We start from the raw sequence: 17052 nt of genomic DNA, 5'->3' as shown, positions 1-17052 counted from the left end.
GGGTCCAGACGGTGTAACCTCTCCTCATCCTTGGAAGGGTGTAGGGGAGGATAAAAGGAAGGAAGGGTAATGGATTGACCAAGGTGGAAAGGAGTCACCACCTTAGGCAGAAAAGCAGCCCTGGTCCTAAGAACCATTCGATCAGCATGAATGGTCAAGAAAGGGGGCTTGTAACTAAGAGCTTGAAGCTCACTTACCCTCCTTGCCGAGGTTATCGCAACGAGGAAAACTGTCTTAAGAGTCAAAAGCCTCATAGGACATTTGTGAAGAGGCTCAAAGGGAGCACCCATCAGAAAGGTCAAAACAAGATTTAAGTCCCACTGAGGCACAATAAAAGGAGTAGGAGGGAACTTATTTATGAGGCCCTTCAAAAACCTTAAGACCACAGGAGATTTAAAAAGAGAGGGCTGGTCAGGCAAACAGATAAAAGCTGACAGCGCTGAAAGATAGCCCTTCACTGTGGCAACAACAAGACCCTGCTGTGCCAGAGAAAGGGCAAACTGGAGAACATCAGATAAATGGGCCTTCAAAGGGTCTATAGACTTCTCCCTGCACCAAACAACACATTTTGACCACCTATAAGAATAGATGGACTTAGTGGAGTCACGCCTGGCTGACATGATGACATCCACTACATCAGGCGGGAGAGAAAAAGAACTCAGGTTGCCCCTTTCAATCTCCAGGCATGAAGGTGTAAGGTCTGGAGGTGGGGGTGTAGAACCTGCCCCTCCATCTGGGAGAGGAGATCTGCCCTGTGAGGGAGACGGAGCAGCGAGCACGAGGAGAGGTGGAGAAGATCTGGGTACCACACCCTTCTTGGCCAATCCGGGGCGATCAATATAACTTGGGCCCGGTCTTGGCGAATCTTCCTCAGAACCCGAGGAATCAAGGGTATGGGAGGAAAAGCCTAAAGGAGTCGTGAGCCCCAACTCAACTGAAACGCGTCCCCAAAGGCTCCTTGCATCGGATACTGGAGACTGCAGAATAATGTGCAGTGAGCATTCTCTTGAGTGACAAAAAGGTCCACCTGAGGAGTCCCCCACGTCCGAAAGACGTAGCGAACTACCTCCGGATGAAGCCTCCACTCGTGGTCGGCAGAGAACTGCCGACTGAGACTGTCTGAACGAACGTTCTGAACTCCGGCCAGATGATTTGCCATCAGACAAATCCGATGGTCCTGAACCCAGGACCAGAGGCGCAGAGCCTCTCTGCAGAGACACTGTGACCCCACTCCTCCCTGTTTGTTGATGTACCACATCGCGGTCGTGTTGTCAGTCAGGACCTGGACCGAACGACCGCGAAGGGAAGGGAGGAAGGCCTTGAGCGCCAGACGTATCGCCCGCAATTCTAGAAGGTTGATATGAAGCAACCTCTCCACCGGAGACCAAAGACCCTTGACCTCCAGGTCCCCCAGATGAGCACCCCACCCTAGAGTGGATGCATCCGATATTACTGTGACCACCGATGGAGGTAGTTGGAAAGGCTTTCCTTGGGACAGATTGCCTTCCACGCTCCACCAAGACAGATCCGCCGCAGTTTCTCTGGAGATCCTCACTGACTCCCTGAGATCTCCGTTGTGCTGATACCACTGCCTGCGGAGGCACCACTGGAGTGCCCTCATGTGCCAGCGTGCATGGTTGACCAACAGAATGCAAGAAGCCATCAGACCGAGCAGGCGAAGGACCTTCAGGACTGGAACAACCGCTCCATTGAAAAATAAAGGAATCATTGCCTGTATGTCGCGAATCCTTTGAGGAGGAGGGAATGCACGGCATACAGTCGTATCCAGTACCGCACCTATGAACAGGTTGCGCTGGGAGGGCACCAGGTGAGACATGGGTACATTTATCGAAAAACCCAACCTGTGCAACAACTGAGTTGTCTCTTGCAGATGATGGAGCACCTTCTCCGGCGACTCCGCTTTGATCAGCCAGTCGTCCAGATACGGGAATACAGGAATCCCCGACCTCCTGAGATGAGCTGCCACCACTGCCATCACCTTGGTGAAGACTCGAGGCGCAGTAGTAAGATCAAACGGAAGGACTGCAAACTGGTAGTGTTGCGACCCAACCGTAAAACGGAGATACTTTCTGTGCGACATCAAGATGGGAATTTGAAAATATGCATCCTGCAAGTCGATCGACACCATCCAGTCTTCTTCCAGCAGCGCTTGAAGAACCTGTGCAAGAGTGAGCATCTTGAACTTTTCCTGTTTCAGGTAAAGGTTCAAGATCCTGAGATCTAGGATTGGCCGAAGTCTGCCATCCTTCTTGGGGATCAGAAAATACCGGGAGTAGCATCCCTGACCCCTCTCCTGCTCCGGAACCACCTCTATCGCACCCTTTCTGAACAGTGCCAGGACTTCTTCCTGCAGGAGAAGCAGGTGGGTCCTCCGAACAATAACCCTAGCAAGGAGGGTAATTTGGGGGAAACTCCCGAAAGGGAAGAGCATACCCATTCCCCACAAGATTGAGAACCCAAAGATCCGAAGTTATCAATTCCCAATCTCGTAGGAAATGGGTAAGCCGGCCCCCCACTGGGACCACATGATCCGGAATGGCGGATCTAGGGCTGCTTTGCTGCATTGGCAGGGGGCTGGGAAGGGGAAGAAGAGGAGGAGGAGGAAGCTTGACGGCCTCTAGGACAGGCTCTTTGTCTGCCCCTGTATGATTTGTACAGCGTATTCTGCTGTTGCTGTGGCTGCTGCTGAGATGGTTTGTAGGAACGAAAGGAAGATCTGCCAAATCCTCTGAAGCGCCTTCCAGTAGTACCCCTGGACTGAAGGCCCAAAGATTTCGCAGTGGCCCTACTGTCTTTAAAACGTTCCAAGGCCGTATCAGCCTTCTTGCCAAACAATCCTGAGCCATCAAAAGGCAAGTCCATCAAAACAGACTGAACATCTGTAGAGAACTCCGACGTTTTAAGCCATGCAGCTCTCCTAGTGGCCACAGAAGAGCCCATGACTCTCGCCACCGAATCAGCAGTGTCCAACCCACTCTGAATCACCTGCCTCGCAGCAGCCTGAGTGTCCGATATCACCTCCTGAAAATACTTTTTATCCTCCTCAGGGATTTTCGGAACCAACTGCTTAACAGAATCCATCAAGGCATGGACATACCGTCCCATCAGACAAGTTGCGTTGGTTGACTTTAACGCCATACTGGCTGAGGAGAAGACCTTCTTGGCAGCCTGATCTTGCTTTCTGGACTCCTTATCCCCAGGAACCTGCGGAAAAGCCCCAGCAGACCTCTTCGAGCAGGCAGCCTGCACAACCAAACTCTCAGGCAGGGGGTGCGTTGACAAAAAATCAGGGTCACCAGGTGCAACCCTGTACCTCCTCGCCACTGCCCTAGAAACTGCAGGAGTAGACAAAGGCTTCTTCCAAACCTCATAGATGGGTTCAGCTAATGCATCATTAAAGGGCAGCATTGGCTCAATAGAAGAGGAGGGTGAGTGAAAAACTTCAGTTAAAAGATTTGACTTATATTCAGCAGTGGGTAGAGTAATGTTCAACAAATTTGCTGCCTTTTTGATAACAGTGTGATAAGGCACCACATCCTTTAAAGGCACATTCGACACCGAAGCCAAATCCCACTCAGGAGACAGTTCAAGCCCACTGGCCTCTCCCAGGTCCTCAAAAGGATCTTCAGACTCTTGCAACTCTCCTTCCTCCATATCAGCATACCGATATTGTTCTTCCTCCAGAAGTCTCTGGGCTTCTCTCCGTGACCTTTCCTTCACGATAGAAGTCGAAGGATCCGGAATCGACTCAGACGGGGCCGGAGTCGAACCCGAAGTCGGATGAGGTCGTTTCACACGAGGTCGAACAGAATCCTGCCTCGGAGTCGTAGGCACCGGCGTCGATGGAATCAGCGTCGACTGAGTCGGCGTCGTACGCTTCGGCGTCGACGACACAGGCGGTGTCGGAAAATGCCAATGCGGTGGTAGAGCCGGAATAAAAGGCATGAAGGGCGCAGGAGCATAAGCTTGGGGAACACCCAAGTTAAAAGACATAGGACCCGTGGGACCAACAGGTGCACCAGACGGGTACATCGCCCTGGAATAAACACCAAACATTGCGTTCAGGAAATGGGATGGATCCTGACCTGGAGCCGGAAAATCTGGATACGGTCCTCCGGGCTGATCCCGAGGAGGCGGAGTCGGCACGACGTCGACCTCTTCCTCGGGTCTCGGAACCGGGGTCAACAAACCCGCACGCACCGGAACCTCGGCCTCACCAACCTCCTGCACCTCACCTTCATCCTCCTAACCAGAAGGATTGGACGAATCTGGAGAAGGGATAGCCATCTGCTTCGGCGACTCGGGCGAATTCGGATGTGAAGCTTCACCAACAGAGTCCCGAGCCTCCGACGCCGAAACCTCTGCATCTTTATTAAGAAGTTTGACCTGCGACTTCGGCCTCAAACCAGAGTCCTTCCCTGAGTGATGACGTGACTCATGGCTCCTCTTCTTATGTTTTTTTCTTGAGGAGCTTGGAACATGAGCTGAAGACGAGTCCGAGCGAGACTTCGATCGAGACCTCGACCGCCGAGATCGAGACTTCGAAGTCTTTTTAACCTTCTTACTCTTCAGCTTTGCCATGAGGAGTTTCGTCTCTCTTTCCCGCAGGGCCTTTGGGGTCATCTTCTTACAACAAGGGCAATCCTCGACGTCATGGTCGAAACTCAGGCTCCAGACGCAGCACTCATGCGGGTCAGTAATAGACATTGTCTTGCCACATTCTCCGCAAGCCTTAAAGCCAGTCTTCTTCGACGACATCTCGAAGAAAACAGAAACAGCAATAATAGAACAAGAGTAACAAAGTTACTAAGAAGCTACAGTACGATCCCAGAAAACCGTAAGCGTCGACGACGCGGAAAAAAGGGATCTGATGTCATCACGCCGGCGTGGGCCTATTATAGACGTCAGTGGAGTCGCGAGTGGTGCCGTGCCTCTATGACGTCCAAGTCCACGTCGGCGCGAAGCTACGAAAAGAATTTCCGAATGTTGCTGGCGCAAGGGGATATTCACAAGGTGAGGAATCCACACGGCAGATGTATCTATCAGAAATTCAACGACTATGTCCTAGGCAGTTTGAGGGGAAGAGGTCGAAGGTACAGAAGATGTTCTGAAAAATATTTTCGGTGATGAAAAGGCAATGAGCTTTCAAATAATCTAGACAGGAGCAACGTCAATACACAACCGAACCCGAAGAAAAACAATCTAACAAGAGAGTAGGTGCCCATGCGCATTCACGACCAGAGGATGAGTCTCCAAGATCTCCTGACTTGAAGACTTCTTCTGAGAAAAACAAGTTTCAACCGCCCGAGCCCAATGATAGATGGCAGGACTATGAGGGTCATTTGTATCTATCTATCTGGGGAGAGGATGTGGCCCAACGTTCTAGGGCGGTCGATCTCAAATCTGGTAACCAGGTTCGAGTCTCAGCAATGACGTTCAACATCCTGTGATTCTGGGTAAATCACAGTCTCACCGTGCCTAATAAAAAAATTACTGTGTCCTTGTGTAACATAACTGGTGCTCATGTAACGCGCTCTGATACCCGACTCCTTTGGGTCAAGTTTGCGCTATATAAAACTCTGTAAAGAAAAGAACAAAAATCTGGATGGCTATGATAATCTGCTGGAAGGTCTTGTCTGGAATATTCTGGAGATAAAAGTGCCTCTGGATCATGCTTTGGGGGACTCCATTATAAAATCTATAATGTTCATGGAACTCATTTATTTGCTTGATTCAAACTATCGTTCTTGTCTTCCATCATTCATCTCAGGTGCTCCCTGTAATATCTCTAACAAGCAGTCTTGCCTAAACTCTGAAAGGCAATCTTCTGTAGCTTGAAGAGCAGAAAATCAAGGAAAACAGGCACATGAAGGACTGGCACAATAACGGAGAATGCCCTATGAGGATGGGGTAGCATAACTGACAGGAACAGGGCAAATATGTGACCATGTAAAGTCAATATTGTCAAACTAGTCTTCATATGTTCACGATTTAATAACATTGTCCCGCACAATAGGCTGCCATAGATATGTGTGATACTGTTTTTACACCTGTCAAATTGTGGGAAATTTGAATGGTAGTATTTTCGCCATCTGAAAGAAGTTCTGGAGTTTTCAGTCACAGAAAATTGAAGAAATTGTGAATTAATTTGACCAAGAACATTCCCTGGTGTCTAGTGTGCATGTAGCTGCTCAAATCTGCATGTTTGCTAACCACACTCAGAAGACCTAGGGGAACACAGATGTGGCTCAAATCTTGGAAGGGATATGCTCTTGCGTGGGGAAGACTGAAGGAAACTATCATATTTTAGTAAGAAAATGTTGAATATTTGACAAATGTCTCGCACGGTGCAATGTCCGTCAGCCATATAGGGTGAGGACAGTCTGGTCTCCAAGGTTGTACAAATCTTATGAAATGTTGATGTTAAAAAAAAAATGGTTGTCATAGATTTCATCGCAGACCGGGAGTGATATCTTTGACCAACAAATAATCCATAAACCATAATCAAGCGGTTCGCCTGCGGGTGCTTCTGAAATTTCCAAAATGCACAGCACTCAGTTTATCGATAGAGGGCACCCTGAGCCTAAAAATACCCAGTCGTCTGGTATCCCACATTAAGGAGACCCACAGCAACAAAATTGGGGATCAAGCCTTGGCAGGGTAATGTTCATCTGTGGGGGAGACTAATGGGAGTTACCATAATTTGGAAAACAAATGGCTAAAAATCTTACTGTTCAGTGTTCTACTGGCCAGGCAGTCAGGATAAAAGAGGTATACCACCAGACGGCTGAAGTCATACGGAATTGAATTAGAAAATCTAGTCTTTATACTTTCCATCCAGTCCTAAATAGAATAGTTAATCAAATACAAAGTGCACCATAAACTGTGATCATGCCACAATTGTACAATATGTGTTAATATTACACAATCTAACTAGCAAACTTTATTTCTTAGAAAACTCCACTCATTTGAAATTGACGGACTGAAAATATTCAAGTTAACATTTGCATGGTTAGGTTTCTGAGATTTAGGATTGTCCGATAGAGAAATTCAACAAATATTGAACAAAAAATAAATGTTTCAGTATGTCTTCAGACTGCAAAGAGCTACTGTTATAGGGCTGGCAGCAAAACATAGACCCAAAAGTGGCGAAAATAACGGAGTTTGTATTGGTTCACAATGAGATCAAAAGAGCTACATGTGCCTGAACCCCCCACTAATGCGGATGTATTTATAAAAGCTCCGGCAAAGAGAAGTGTCACTGTCAGATCATTTGAACATATCAAGTATGCCATGAAAGCTTCGATCTTGACTTAGACATTTACAGCATGGCTGCAAGTCACCTGATAAAACGTATACCTACTGATTCACGAAAGGGGGAAGGAAAAAATATATATATATGCATTCAACAGTCATATTGACCCAATTTATACTTGTGACATCAGGAGGAAACTAATGAAAAATATATAATTTTAAAACTACTTGAGTATAGTGACACTTTGCACTCTATGTAAATATCGCCATTGATCACTCACATTTATAAGCCTTTGTAGACTGGTGCAAAGAAGTTCTTCTTTGCACCATCATCCACAGGAACTCCATCCGCATCACGACCAACACCGACGACACCCTCGCACCCGCCGAGCACCTGCACTTCCAGATCCACATCAACCCCAAGACCACCCTCAGAGGCACCCTCATCTACAGACCCCCGGGACCACGCACACAATTCAGCGAGGACATCGCCGACGTCGTCAGCCCGCACGCCCTCCTCTCCGCTGACTACATCCTCCTCGGGGACCTCAACTTCCACCTGGAGAACAACAACGACCGCAACACCACCACCCTGCTGGACAACCTCGCCAACCTCGGACTCCAGCAACTGGTGACCACCCCCACCCACTACGACGGACACACACTCGACCCAGTCTTCTCATCCAGCAAGGACATCGCCTTCAGCCACGCCACCGGACTCCACTGGACGGACCACAGCTGCGTCCACTTCAGCTTCTAAAGGACCACAATCCACCACCAACAGCAAAAGGTTGCACGCAGAAGCTGGAACAAGATCTCAGCCGACCAGCTCGCAACTTCCCTGAGCAAGAACCCACCCACCAGCACAACGAACCCCAGCCAAGCGGCCATCAACCTCACGAAGTGGATCAGCGACTGCGCAGACGACCTCGCCCCTCTGAGGACACCGCCTAGTAGACCCGGCAGCAAGAAAGCCCCATGGTTCACCGACGAACTCAAGAACTCGAAGAACTGCAGAGCCCTTGAGAAAGCCTGGCGCAGAGACCCAACACCGGACAACATGACTGCCCTCAAGCTCGCCACCCGAAAACACCACCAACTGATCCACACCACCAAGATAACTGCATTCAAGGAACGACTGGACAACAACGCACACAACAGCAAGGAACTCTTCCACATCGTCAAAGAGCTCTCCAACCCCAATGCCGGAAACAACGACATCACCCCTTCGCAAGACCTCTGCAACTCCCTCGCCTCCTACTTCCACAACAAGATCGCGGACATACACAACAGCTTCAGCACTCAACCGACGCACGCCACGACCGACCCACCGCCCCCCACCACCACCCTCCGCGCCTGGACCCCGATCAGCACCGAAGACACCGTCCGCACGATGAACTCCATCCACTCCGGATCTCCGACCGACCCTTGCCCTCACCACGTCTTCAACCAGGCTGACGCTGTCATCGCACCCCACCTGCGGGACATCATCAACACCTCCTTCAACACCGCCACCTTCCCGGAGAACTCGAAGCACGCCGAACTCAGCGCCCTACTAAAGAAGCCATCAGCCGACCCCTCCGACCTCAAGAACTACCGACCCATCTCGCTGCTCCCGTTCCCCGCTAAAGTCATTGAGAAGACCGTCAACAAGCAGCTGGCCGCCTTCCTCGAGACGAACGGATCCCTCGACCCCTCGCAGTCTGGCTTCCGGGCCAACCACAGCACCGAGACCGCCCTGATCGCAGCCACCGATGACATCCGAGCTCTGCTCGACAACGGAGAAACAGCGGCCCTCATCCTCCTAGACCTCTCTGCGGCCTTCGACACTGTCTGCCACCGTACCCTAGTACAGCGCCTCAGCAACGTCGGAATCCAGGAGAAGGCACTGGAGTGGACCATCTCCTTCCTCTCCGGAAGGATACAGAGAGTCCGCCTCCCCCCGTTCAGATCAGAAGCCACCGAAGTCATCTGCGGCGTTCCTCAAGGCTCCTCGCTCAGCCCAACCCTCTTCAACGTCTACATGAGTCCCCTCGCAGCCATCGCACGCCAGCACAACCTCAACATCATCTCCTACGCCGACGACACCCAGCTGATCCTCTCCCTCACCAACGACCCCGCCACCGCCAGAGCCAACCTACACGAAGGGATGAAAGAGGTAGCCGAATGGATGAAGAACAGCCGCCTGAAACTGAACTCGGACAAGACGGAAGTCCTCATCCTGGGATCCTCACCCTCCGCCTGGGACGACTCCTGGTGGCCCCCCGCCCTAGGCAGCGCACCCAAACCAACAGACCACGCACGCAACCTGGGCTTCATCCTGGATTCCTCCCTCTCCATGACCAGACAAGTCAACGCCGTCTCCTCGTCGTGCTTCAACATCCTACGCATGCTACGCAAGATCTTCCGGTGGATCCCCACCGAGACTAGGAAGACGGTCACCCAGGCCCTCGTCACCAGCCGACTGGACTACGGCAACTCCCTCTACGCCGGAACCACCGCCAAACTCCAGAAGAGACTTCAGCGGATCCAGAACGCCTCAGCAAGACTCATCCTGGACATCCCCCGTCGCAACCACATCTCCGGACACCTGAGAGACCTGCACTGGCTCCCGGTCAACAAGAGAATCACCTTCCGTCTCCTCACCCACGCACACAAAGCCCTGCACAACCAAGGCCCAGGATACCTCAACAGCCGCCTCAATTTCTACGCTCCCAAACGCCAGCTTCGATCGACCGGCCACGCCCTCGCCGCCGTCCCCCGCATCCGAAGAGCCACCACAGGGGGAAGGTCCTTCTCCTACCTCGCCGCCAAGACCTGGAACTCCCTCCCGACCCACCTCCGCCGGACCCAGGACCACCTCGCCTTCAGGAGGCAGCTCAAGACCTGGCTGTTCGAGCAGTAGCGGACCCCTCCTCCCCAAGCGCCTTGAGACCCTCCGGGTGAGTAGCGCGCTATACAATTGCTTGATTTGATTTGATTTCTTTAGAATAAGAAATTAAAATAATGACTTACATTGAGATTTTGTAATTGGAGTCTCCGAACGGTGTAATCCGATTTGATTTCTTCAGATAATAATTTTACCCAAAGTCCTGTTTCTCGAAATGGCAAAATTCCCTGTTCTGGTAATGGCCAATATTGTTCACACTTGACCTATATTGCAAACAAAAATTCATAAATTATGTTCAAAAGAGCAATTACTGTGCTTAAAGACATAAATTCACACAGTTGCAACATGAAGTATAGTTACAATGTCTGCTGCTAACAGGAAGTGATGATACGCCCGACAAGCTGCTCCTGGGTTAGCTGATCACCCTGCAGATACCATAGGGCAATAACAAACATTTAACAAACACACCTGATGTACTGAGATACCTGCACCAGTCAGTTGTACGGAGGAAAACCCACAGCAGCTAGGATATGGGGAAGAGACTTTGGACCCACAACCTTGCCCTGAAGAAACAAGGCCCAACTTTGAAGGATGGTACTTGGCCACCATGGGTGCTGCCCGCATCTGCAGCCGCAATATGAGACCTGGGATGAGACAACAGCAGGGCAGCAATTTGTGGCCTGTGTGGAAGTGCTACATCAGTCCGAACATGGACCCGGATGAGAACTGACATTCTACTGAAGAGCATCGCTGGCTAATGGGGGGCTGATGAATACATAAGAGTGCTGCTCCTTTCTCTACCCCTCGTTTCCCCATCTCCTCAGCGGTTTCTGGCAACCCTATCCATGCCTACACTTAGAAAGCTGTGGGGAAAGGAGAAAAAACAGTGGTGCTGCCTTCTCTTTCCCACCCATTTGAAGTGCTTTCAACATCAATGGCGATGGGCTGGCAGACCAACCTGCTGTGAGCTGGGTGCCTGCAAACCCATGCCCACATTGTGGCCGCAGGATGGACCACACAGAGTTTTGGGAGTCTTTCAAACTGGACTTATACGCAGAGGTCCTGGGGGTATAGCAGAGAACTGAGAGATCCTAAAGCATATTGTGACTGGTACAGTGACAAGTGCTGTCTGTACACAGTTGATATTGTATTGGCAGCACCTCCCCTCTTCATACACCCTCATCCCTTCCACCATGGTGCAGCTGAGGCACCACTCTATATAGTGGTGAGGAGGAGCATAGTGGCCCCATGTCTCTCCTACCACCATTACTGTATAAAAGTGCTTGTGAGGTACCAGGAGCAGTCTCAGCACTGTGCAGCTAGAAGGCGGAATCTGTGGACTTGAGGAGGTCCCCTGATGTGAACTGGGACAACCGACTCCTTTTCTCTTTCATTTCACTTATCATGGAGAAAATAAAATCTGTTTACAGTGATCTGAGATAACTGGGACAAGTCTTAAAAATAAGTGGGGTTCCTTAACTGATATTGACTATGTGCCTTGGATCACTGACTGACTGACTGCTCAGATGATGCTTCTCCCATTGTCATGGTGAAGGCAAGATCAACAAAACCAACTGTTGCCCTGCTGCTTACCCCCTCATCTCGGAAGCTTGATAACTCATGTGAATGCCTTCATAACATAAGCAGATGTCAGTGCCAGATGGCAATAAGGTGTATCAGATTATTGTTTAACTATGAAGAAAAAGATTGATGCAGTGGATGTGGAGTTCAACTTGTTGAGATCTGAATTAAGAAAACTAAGCAAGCATTTTGGGGAGATCCAATCACAGGTCGCTCAGCTGACACCAGAGGTATAAACCCTAAAAAAATAACGATCAACCTTAGAGACTGCATCAAGTACCTTGAAAACAGGGCTTAAGAGGAGGTAAACCACTCCAAGTACAGTTTCCACATCAACTCTTTCGGAAAGGTCTAAAAGCCCTAAAAAGAGAACCTCTTAAGAAGGGGCTCACAAACACTGTCACTACCAAAGGTCTATCCACATTCTCCTCTGGTGAGTGGGTTTACAGCGCCCCAGTACCCCATCAACACTGTCGGTAATAGCCGGACTCCTCCCCTACATAGACGTTTTACAAGTGAGACATCTAGGCCCCATTGGCTTTGAAAAAAATCAACGTCATGATCTTTACACGATAGTTACATGCTTGAGAGACTTCAATATTAAGTACATTCTGCTCGTTCCAGCTAAATTGCAGTTATTAGCAGATGTAAAAACCCACTTCTTCACTGATGTCACTTCAACATGGGAGCAAAAACAGGACATGCGACCTGCAAGGTCTCTAATGAAACACGGATGGAGCAGGGATAGTGCCCGCCAAGACCTCGTAAGCAATGGAAAGTTCAGGAACCTCACTCCTGCGCAGTCTTTGGTGAACAGAGCAGCAGGTAAACAGTTTAACACTATCTATGGCCAGCTAACTGTTGGGCAACCAACAGATACAAAGGAGAGAACCTCAGGTATTATGTCGAGTCTGGAAACATTCATGTAGTGGGAGCCACACAAGCCCTAAGGTCACACCAATGATAAGAGAGGTCATGATCTATTCTAACTGCTCTATTCGGGAGAAAGCCTAGACTCTTCAATGCCTCACAGTTGTATCTAAAAAAGAGAACTGCACAGATTTATCCAAAAACGTCTCCAAACGTGGTAAAGCTCATGAATGTAGAAATGCCCGGCCTGTAATGTTGGCAAATCTAACCTTCAGCAGGAAAAATTGGAATTTTATTTTGAGGATAACACCTTTGTTTAAATTAGACTGTGTAGTTCTCTCATGACCCCTGGGGTGGATAGTTTCGTTAATAAATTCTTAACCAACAGACCTGCACCTTTTGTTAGATATGAAACCCTTAAAGCATAAATTACTAACTTCTTATCTTCACTGTTGATGCACTGAATCTAAGATCTGACTGTTTATACAGGTTAGGAATTCAAACTTTGACATTTCGCGGACAACTGTCACCATTGCAATCTGGGAGGTAGGCCTAATTAATTAATGGGTCCTAGAAGTACGAGGGCCATGCCCTACGAAAAACATATCTTGCGCACCTTCATGGCACAGATAACACCTAGAAAAGACTTTTTTACATCGCCACTAAATTCACACACTACAGGGGAAGGAGTTTAACTACGTTGCTGATAATTCCAGTATCTGCCATGTGCATATCTACTGCTGTTAAAGCTTCTTTACTAAAACTCCTTTCGTTTTTAATCCAGACATCTATTGGCCTGGCAGTCATGACAGACCGTATTTAGAATTACTCAAAAACCAATCCAATTTCCGTTTTTATCCACATTTAAAAATAAATACAGACAAGAAAATGAATGTTTTCTGCCTGTATTTATCTGTAAAAATCAGGGAGCCTTAATGATAATACACTGGACAGAAACCCTTTCTTCATTACGAGGAGAGCCGCATCAGCCTTTTGGGACTGGCTTAGTAGCGGGGTCTTAGATATGTTGGAAGGGACTCATACCCAAAAGTTAGAGAGTTTTCCTTTTTTCCCTAGCATGGCAGCTACACACTAGGTGTTGGAGCTACGGACTCTCTCTTATCTAATTCAACTATAATTTGGGGCAGCAGCAGCACCCTCCTGAGCTTCCAGTCTGTTTCTGCTTAGCGCCAAGATACTCCCGCGGAGTGATAGCCACGCTTTATAAATAAAACCTACTACTAGGTTAGACACGTTTCTGACTACCTGCCAACTCACTGGCACTGCCCAGAATGCAGAATATGTTGAGAAGACACATCTACTCTGGTGTGTCTTTAGTCAGGTGGTGGAGCTGCATCCTGTCCACCTCCATTCCCTGCTCCCTCTGCTCATATCGCAATATCAATGGCCGTGGAACCTAAGGACGTTAGAAATTACTCAAGATGGTACGGTTCATAACATTATTTGTTTTTGCTGTTGATAGTGAGCAGCATGGTTGTTAGTTCCAGTAGATCAATCCAAATGCTGACTTTCCGGACAGTAGGTTGCATTAATAAGAATGTCCTCTGCCAGAGGGCTGTTTTATGAGAAAAGTCGGCCGCAACATATATCCTGGCCACCTTGTACAAAAAATAGTCAGTTGTGTTGCTGAACCTTGTAACTGCATAGGAATAAGCCAATAGTTGGCCTAGGAGTGTTTCGGTGAGAACACCACTAGGACTTACTCTGTGGGCCCTCTGGAGTTTCAGCCACTGTGAGACGTGGTCTGGGAGAAAGGAGGATAAGAAGTCTCACATATCCTTCCCGTCAGCCACCTCCAGAACCCCCAAGAAACTGACATTATTCCTTCGGCTACTGTATTCCAACTCCGTTTCCTGCAGAGGTGCTAAACCGCACTGCCAACGTCGGGCCTCGTTATCAGAAAGGTCAAGCAGTCCTTCAGGGCCTCCAGTCTGCGGTCTGTGGCCTCAAGATGCGTACTCAAAGTTCAGAGATCGTCTGTAAAGAGTTCAGTTCTGCTGCAGTGGATTTGGTATCTTTGCGTATCTGGTCCATGGTCGCTTGATGCTCGGAAGATCGTTCATGAGTGCCTTTAAGGTGTCTACCGCCAGGGGCCGTTCCGACCGACCAGTCAACGCTTATTAAAAGAAGAGAATGTGTTGCCTTACCCTTAGATCAGGGGTCTCAAACCTTTTCTGCACAGAGAGCTAGTTATGTTCAATGAAACGCATAGAGTGTGATTATTAGTCTTATAAAATCTAAAAAAAATGTATACGCATATTGATAAAAACCAAGCAAAAGTTTTCAAATTTAATAAGCTGGGCTGTACACAGGTGAGCTACTCAGAAGTAGCTGGTTGGAGACCTTAGACCAGGGGTACTCATAGTACGGCCCGCGGGCCGCTGGCGGCCCGCCCGGCCTTAATTGGCGGCCCGCGGACCCTGTTGACGTGCATGTCCTGACCTACATGGATAAAATACAATTTTAAGTTAAACAGGGAAGATGGCCGTAGGCGCATACGTTGTGAATACGTATTCACAACGTTTGCTCCTGCGGCCATCTTCTTTGTTTATGGTTGCCTTTGATTGGACTGAGCCCCGGTGCCCCGTGACGTCACCCCCGGCACCCGGCGCGAAGCACAGGCCCTTTAAAAGTCAGCTGTAACTAGCGCTGTTACAGCTGACTTTTAAAGGACCTGTTAAGGAGCTTCCTGTGTGTGTGTGTGTCCGTGACGACCCTCTCTGCAGCAGCCCCTGGGACTCTTCATCGCCTTGCAGCAGCCATCGCGTTCCTTGCAGCAGCAGGCCAGGAGAATCTTCACTGAAGTCCTCGCTGCCCCCAGCCACGGAGAATCTTCACTGCAGCCGTAAAGTCTTCAGCCTCGATAGGTAAGTGAAGGAGTGGGTTATCGAGGGTGTGGTGGGGGTGGGGGTCTGGGCACTCTTCAGCTTTATTTCTTTATGTATTTATGTATTGATGCGTTTTTCTATAGCACAGACTTAAACCGGAGGTGTCAGAAGGAGTGTGTTGTCGAGGGTGGGTGGGGATGGGGGGGCAGGGGAGAGGGGGGCACTCCTCAGCTTTATGTCTTTATTTATTGATGCCTTTTTCTATAGCACGGACTTAACCGGAGGTGTCAGAAGGAGTGTGTTGTCGAGGGTGGGTGGGGATGGGGGCAGGGGGCACTCCTCAGCTTTATGTCTTTATTTATTGATGCCTTTTTCTATTGCGCGGACTTTAACCGGAGGTGTCAGAAGGAGTGTGTTGTGTCAGAGCGCTTCACAATAGGAACAGAACTTAAACATGAGATCAATTACATGTGAACATATTAGAAAAGCAAACGTTACAGTACAGGAGGCAAAAGTGACAATCGTGAGCAAACCAAACACAAGAGGTAGCAAACGGTGCATTACAGGAGGAAAACGTGACAATCGTAAGCAAACCAAACACAAGAGGTAGCAAACGGTGCATTACAGGAGGAAAACCTGACAATCGTGAGCAAACCAAACACAAGAGGTAGCAAACGGTGCATTATAGGAGGAAAACCTGACAATCGTGAGCAAACCAAACACAAGAGGTAGCAAACGGTGCATTACAGGAGGAAAACCTGACAATCGTGAGCAAACCAAACACAAGAGGTAGCAAACGGTGCATTACAGGAGGAAAACCTGACAATCGTGAGCAAACCAAACACAAGAGGTAGCAAACGGTGCATTACAGGAGGAAAACCTGACAATCGTGAGCAAACCAAACACAAGAGGTAGCAAACGGTGCATTACAGGAGGAAAAAGTGACAATCGTGAGCAAACCAAACACAAGAGGTAGCAAACGGTTCATTACAGGATACTATAAGCATGTGCTGCATGTAGTTACATCTGCTTTGGAAATACAGCACTGTCTAGTAATGTTTTGAAACGGCAGTGGTCTTTTTTTACCCCCCTCTAGCCCCGCCCACAAATTACCCCGCCCACAAATGACCCCGCCCCCACCGGTGCGGCCCTCCACCACAAACCACACTAGACATTCGGCCCCCGAGAGAAAGTTTGTGAGTACCCATGCCTTAGACTTTCAAACCTATGACCACTAGGAGTGCAAAGTGCCGGGTACAGATGAAGAGATCAGGCGTCCCTTTAATTGCAGGCAGTAATGTGCTTGGCCCTTAAATAACCATGGACTTCAAGGAGTACACCTGAGGGGTAAAGCAGTCTGTAAGAGAGGGTGAGCTTGAAATGAGATCCCCACAAAGATTTCTCAACGGGCATCCACAGAGAAACAGTCACCCAAGGTGGCAGCTGAGTAAGAGTCCCTAATGGCTCCTAGGGTACCGGCTGTGAAAGAGCATGGGGGTCCCATGCAATATACTCAGCTGGTTCCATGTTGGGCTATAATATTGGATGTTACTGCAACACCCACCACACCTGATGACCTGCTGCTGC

General features: G+C 49.0%; 1 protein-coding gene across 8 annotated transcripts in view; it reads right to left on the bottom strand.

Annotated features, from left to right (window-relative positions):
- Positions 1–17052, bottom strand: part of PTPN2 (protein tyrosine phosphatase non-receptor type 2) — a 456918-nt gene that overhangs the window by 130901 nt on the left and 308965 nt on the right. For 7 of the 8 annotated variants that reach the window (XM_078687490.1, XM_078687491.1, XM_078687496.1 and 4 more), the window contains one exon: positions 10291–10428. The exons of the other annotated variant lie outside the window; for it this stretch is intronic. In XM_078687490.1, coding sequence (XP_078543616.1) covers positions 10291–10428 — 138 coding nt within the window. The remainder of the gene's footprint in view (positions 1–10290; positions 10429–17052) is intronic. 8 annotated transcript variants of the gene reach the window in all.

This window comes from Lissotriton helveticus, chromosome 4_1, assembly GCF_964261635.1.
Source record: "Lissotriton helveticus chromosome 4_1, aLisHel1.1, whole genome shotgun sequence".
Lineage (NCBI taxonomy): Eukaryota > Metazoa > Chordata > Amphibia > Caudata > Salamandridae > Lissotriton > Lissotriton helveticus.
This window is presented reverse-complemented; position numbering and strand designations above follow the sequence as displayed.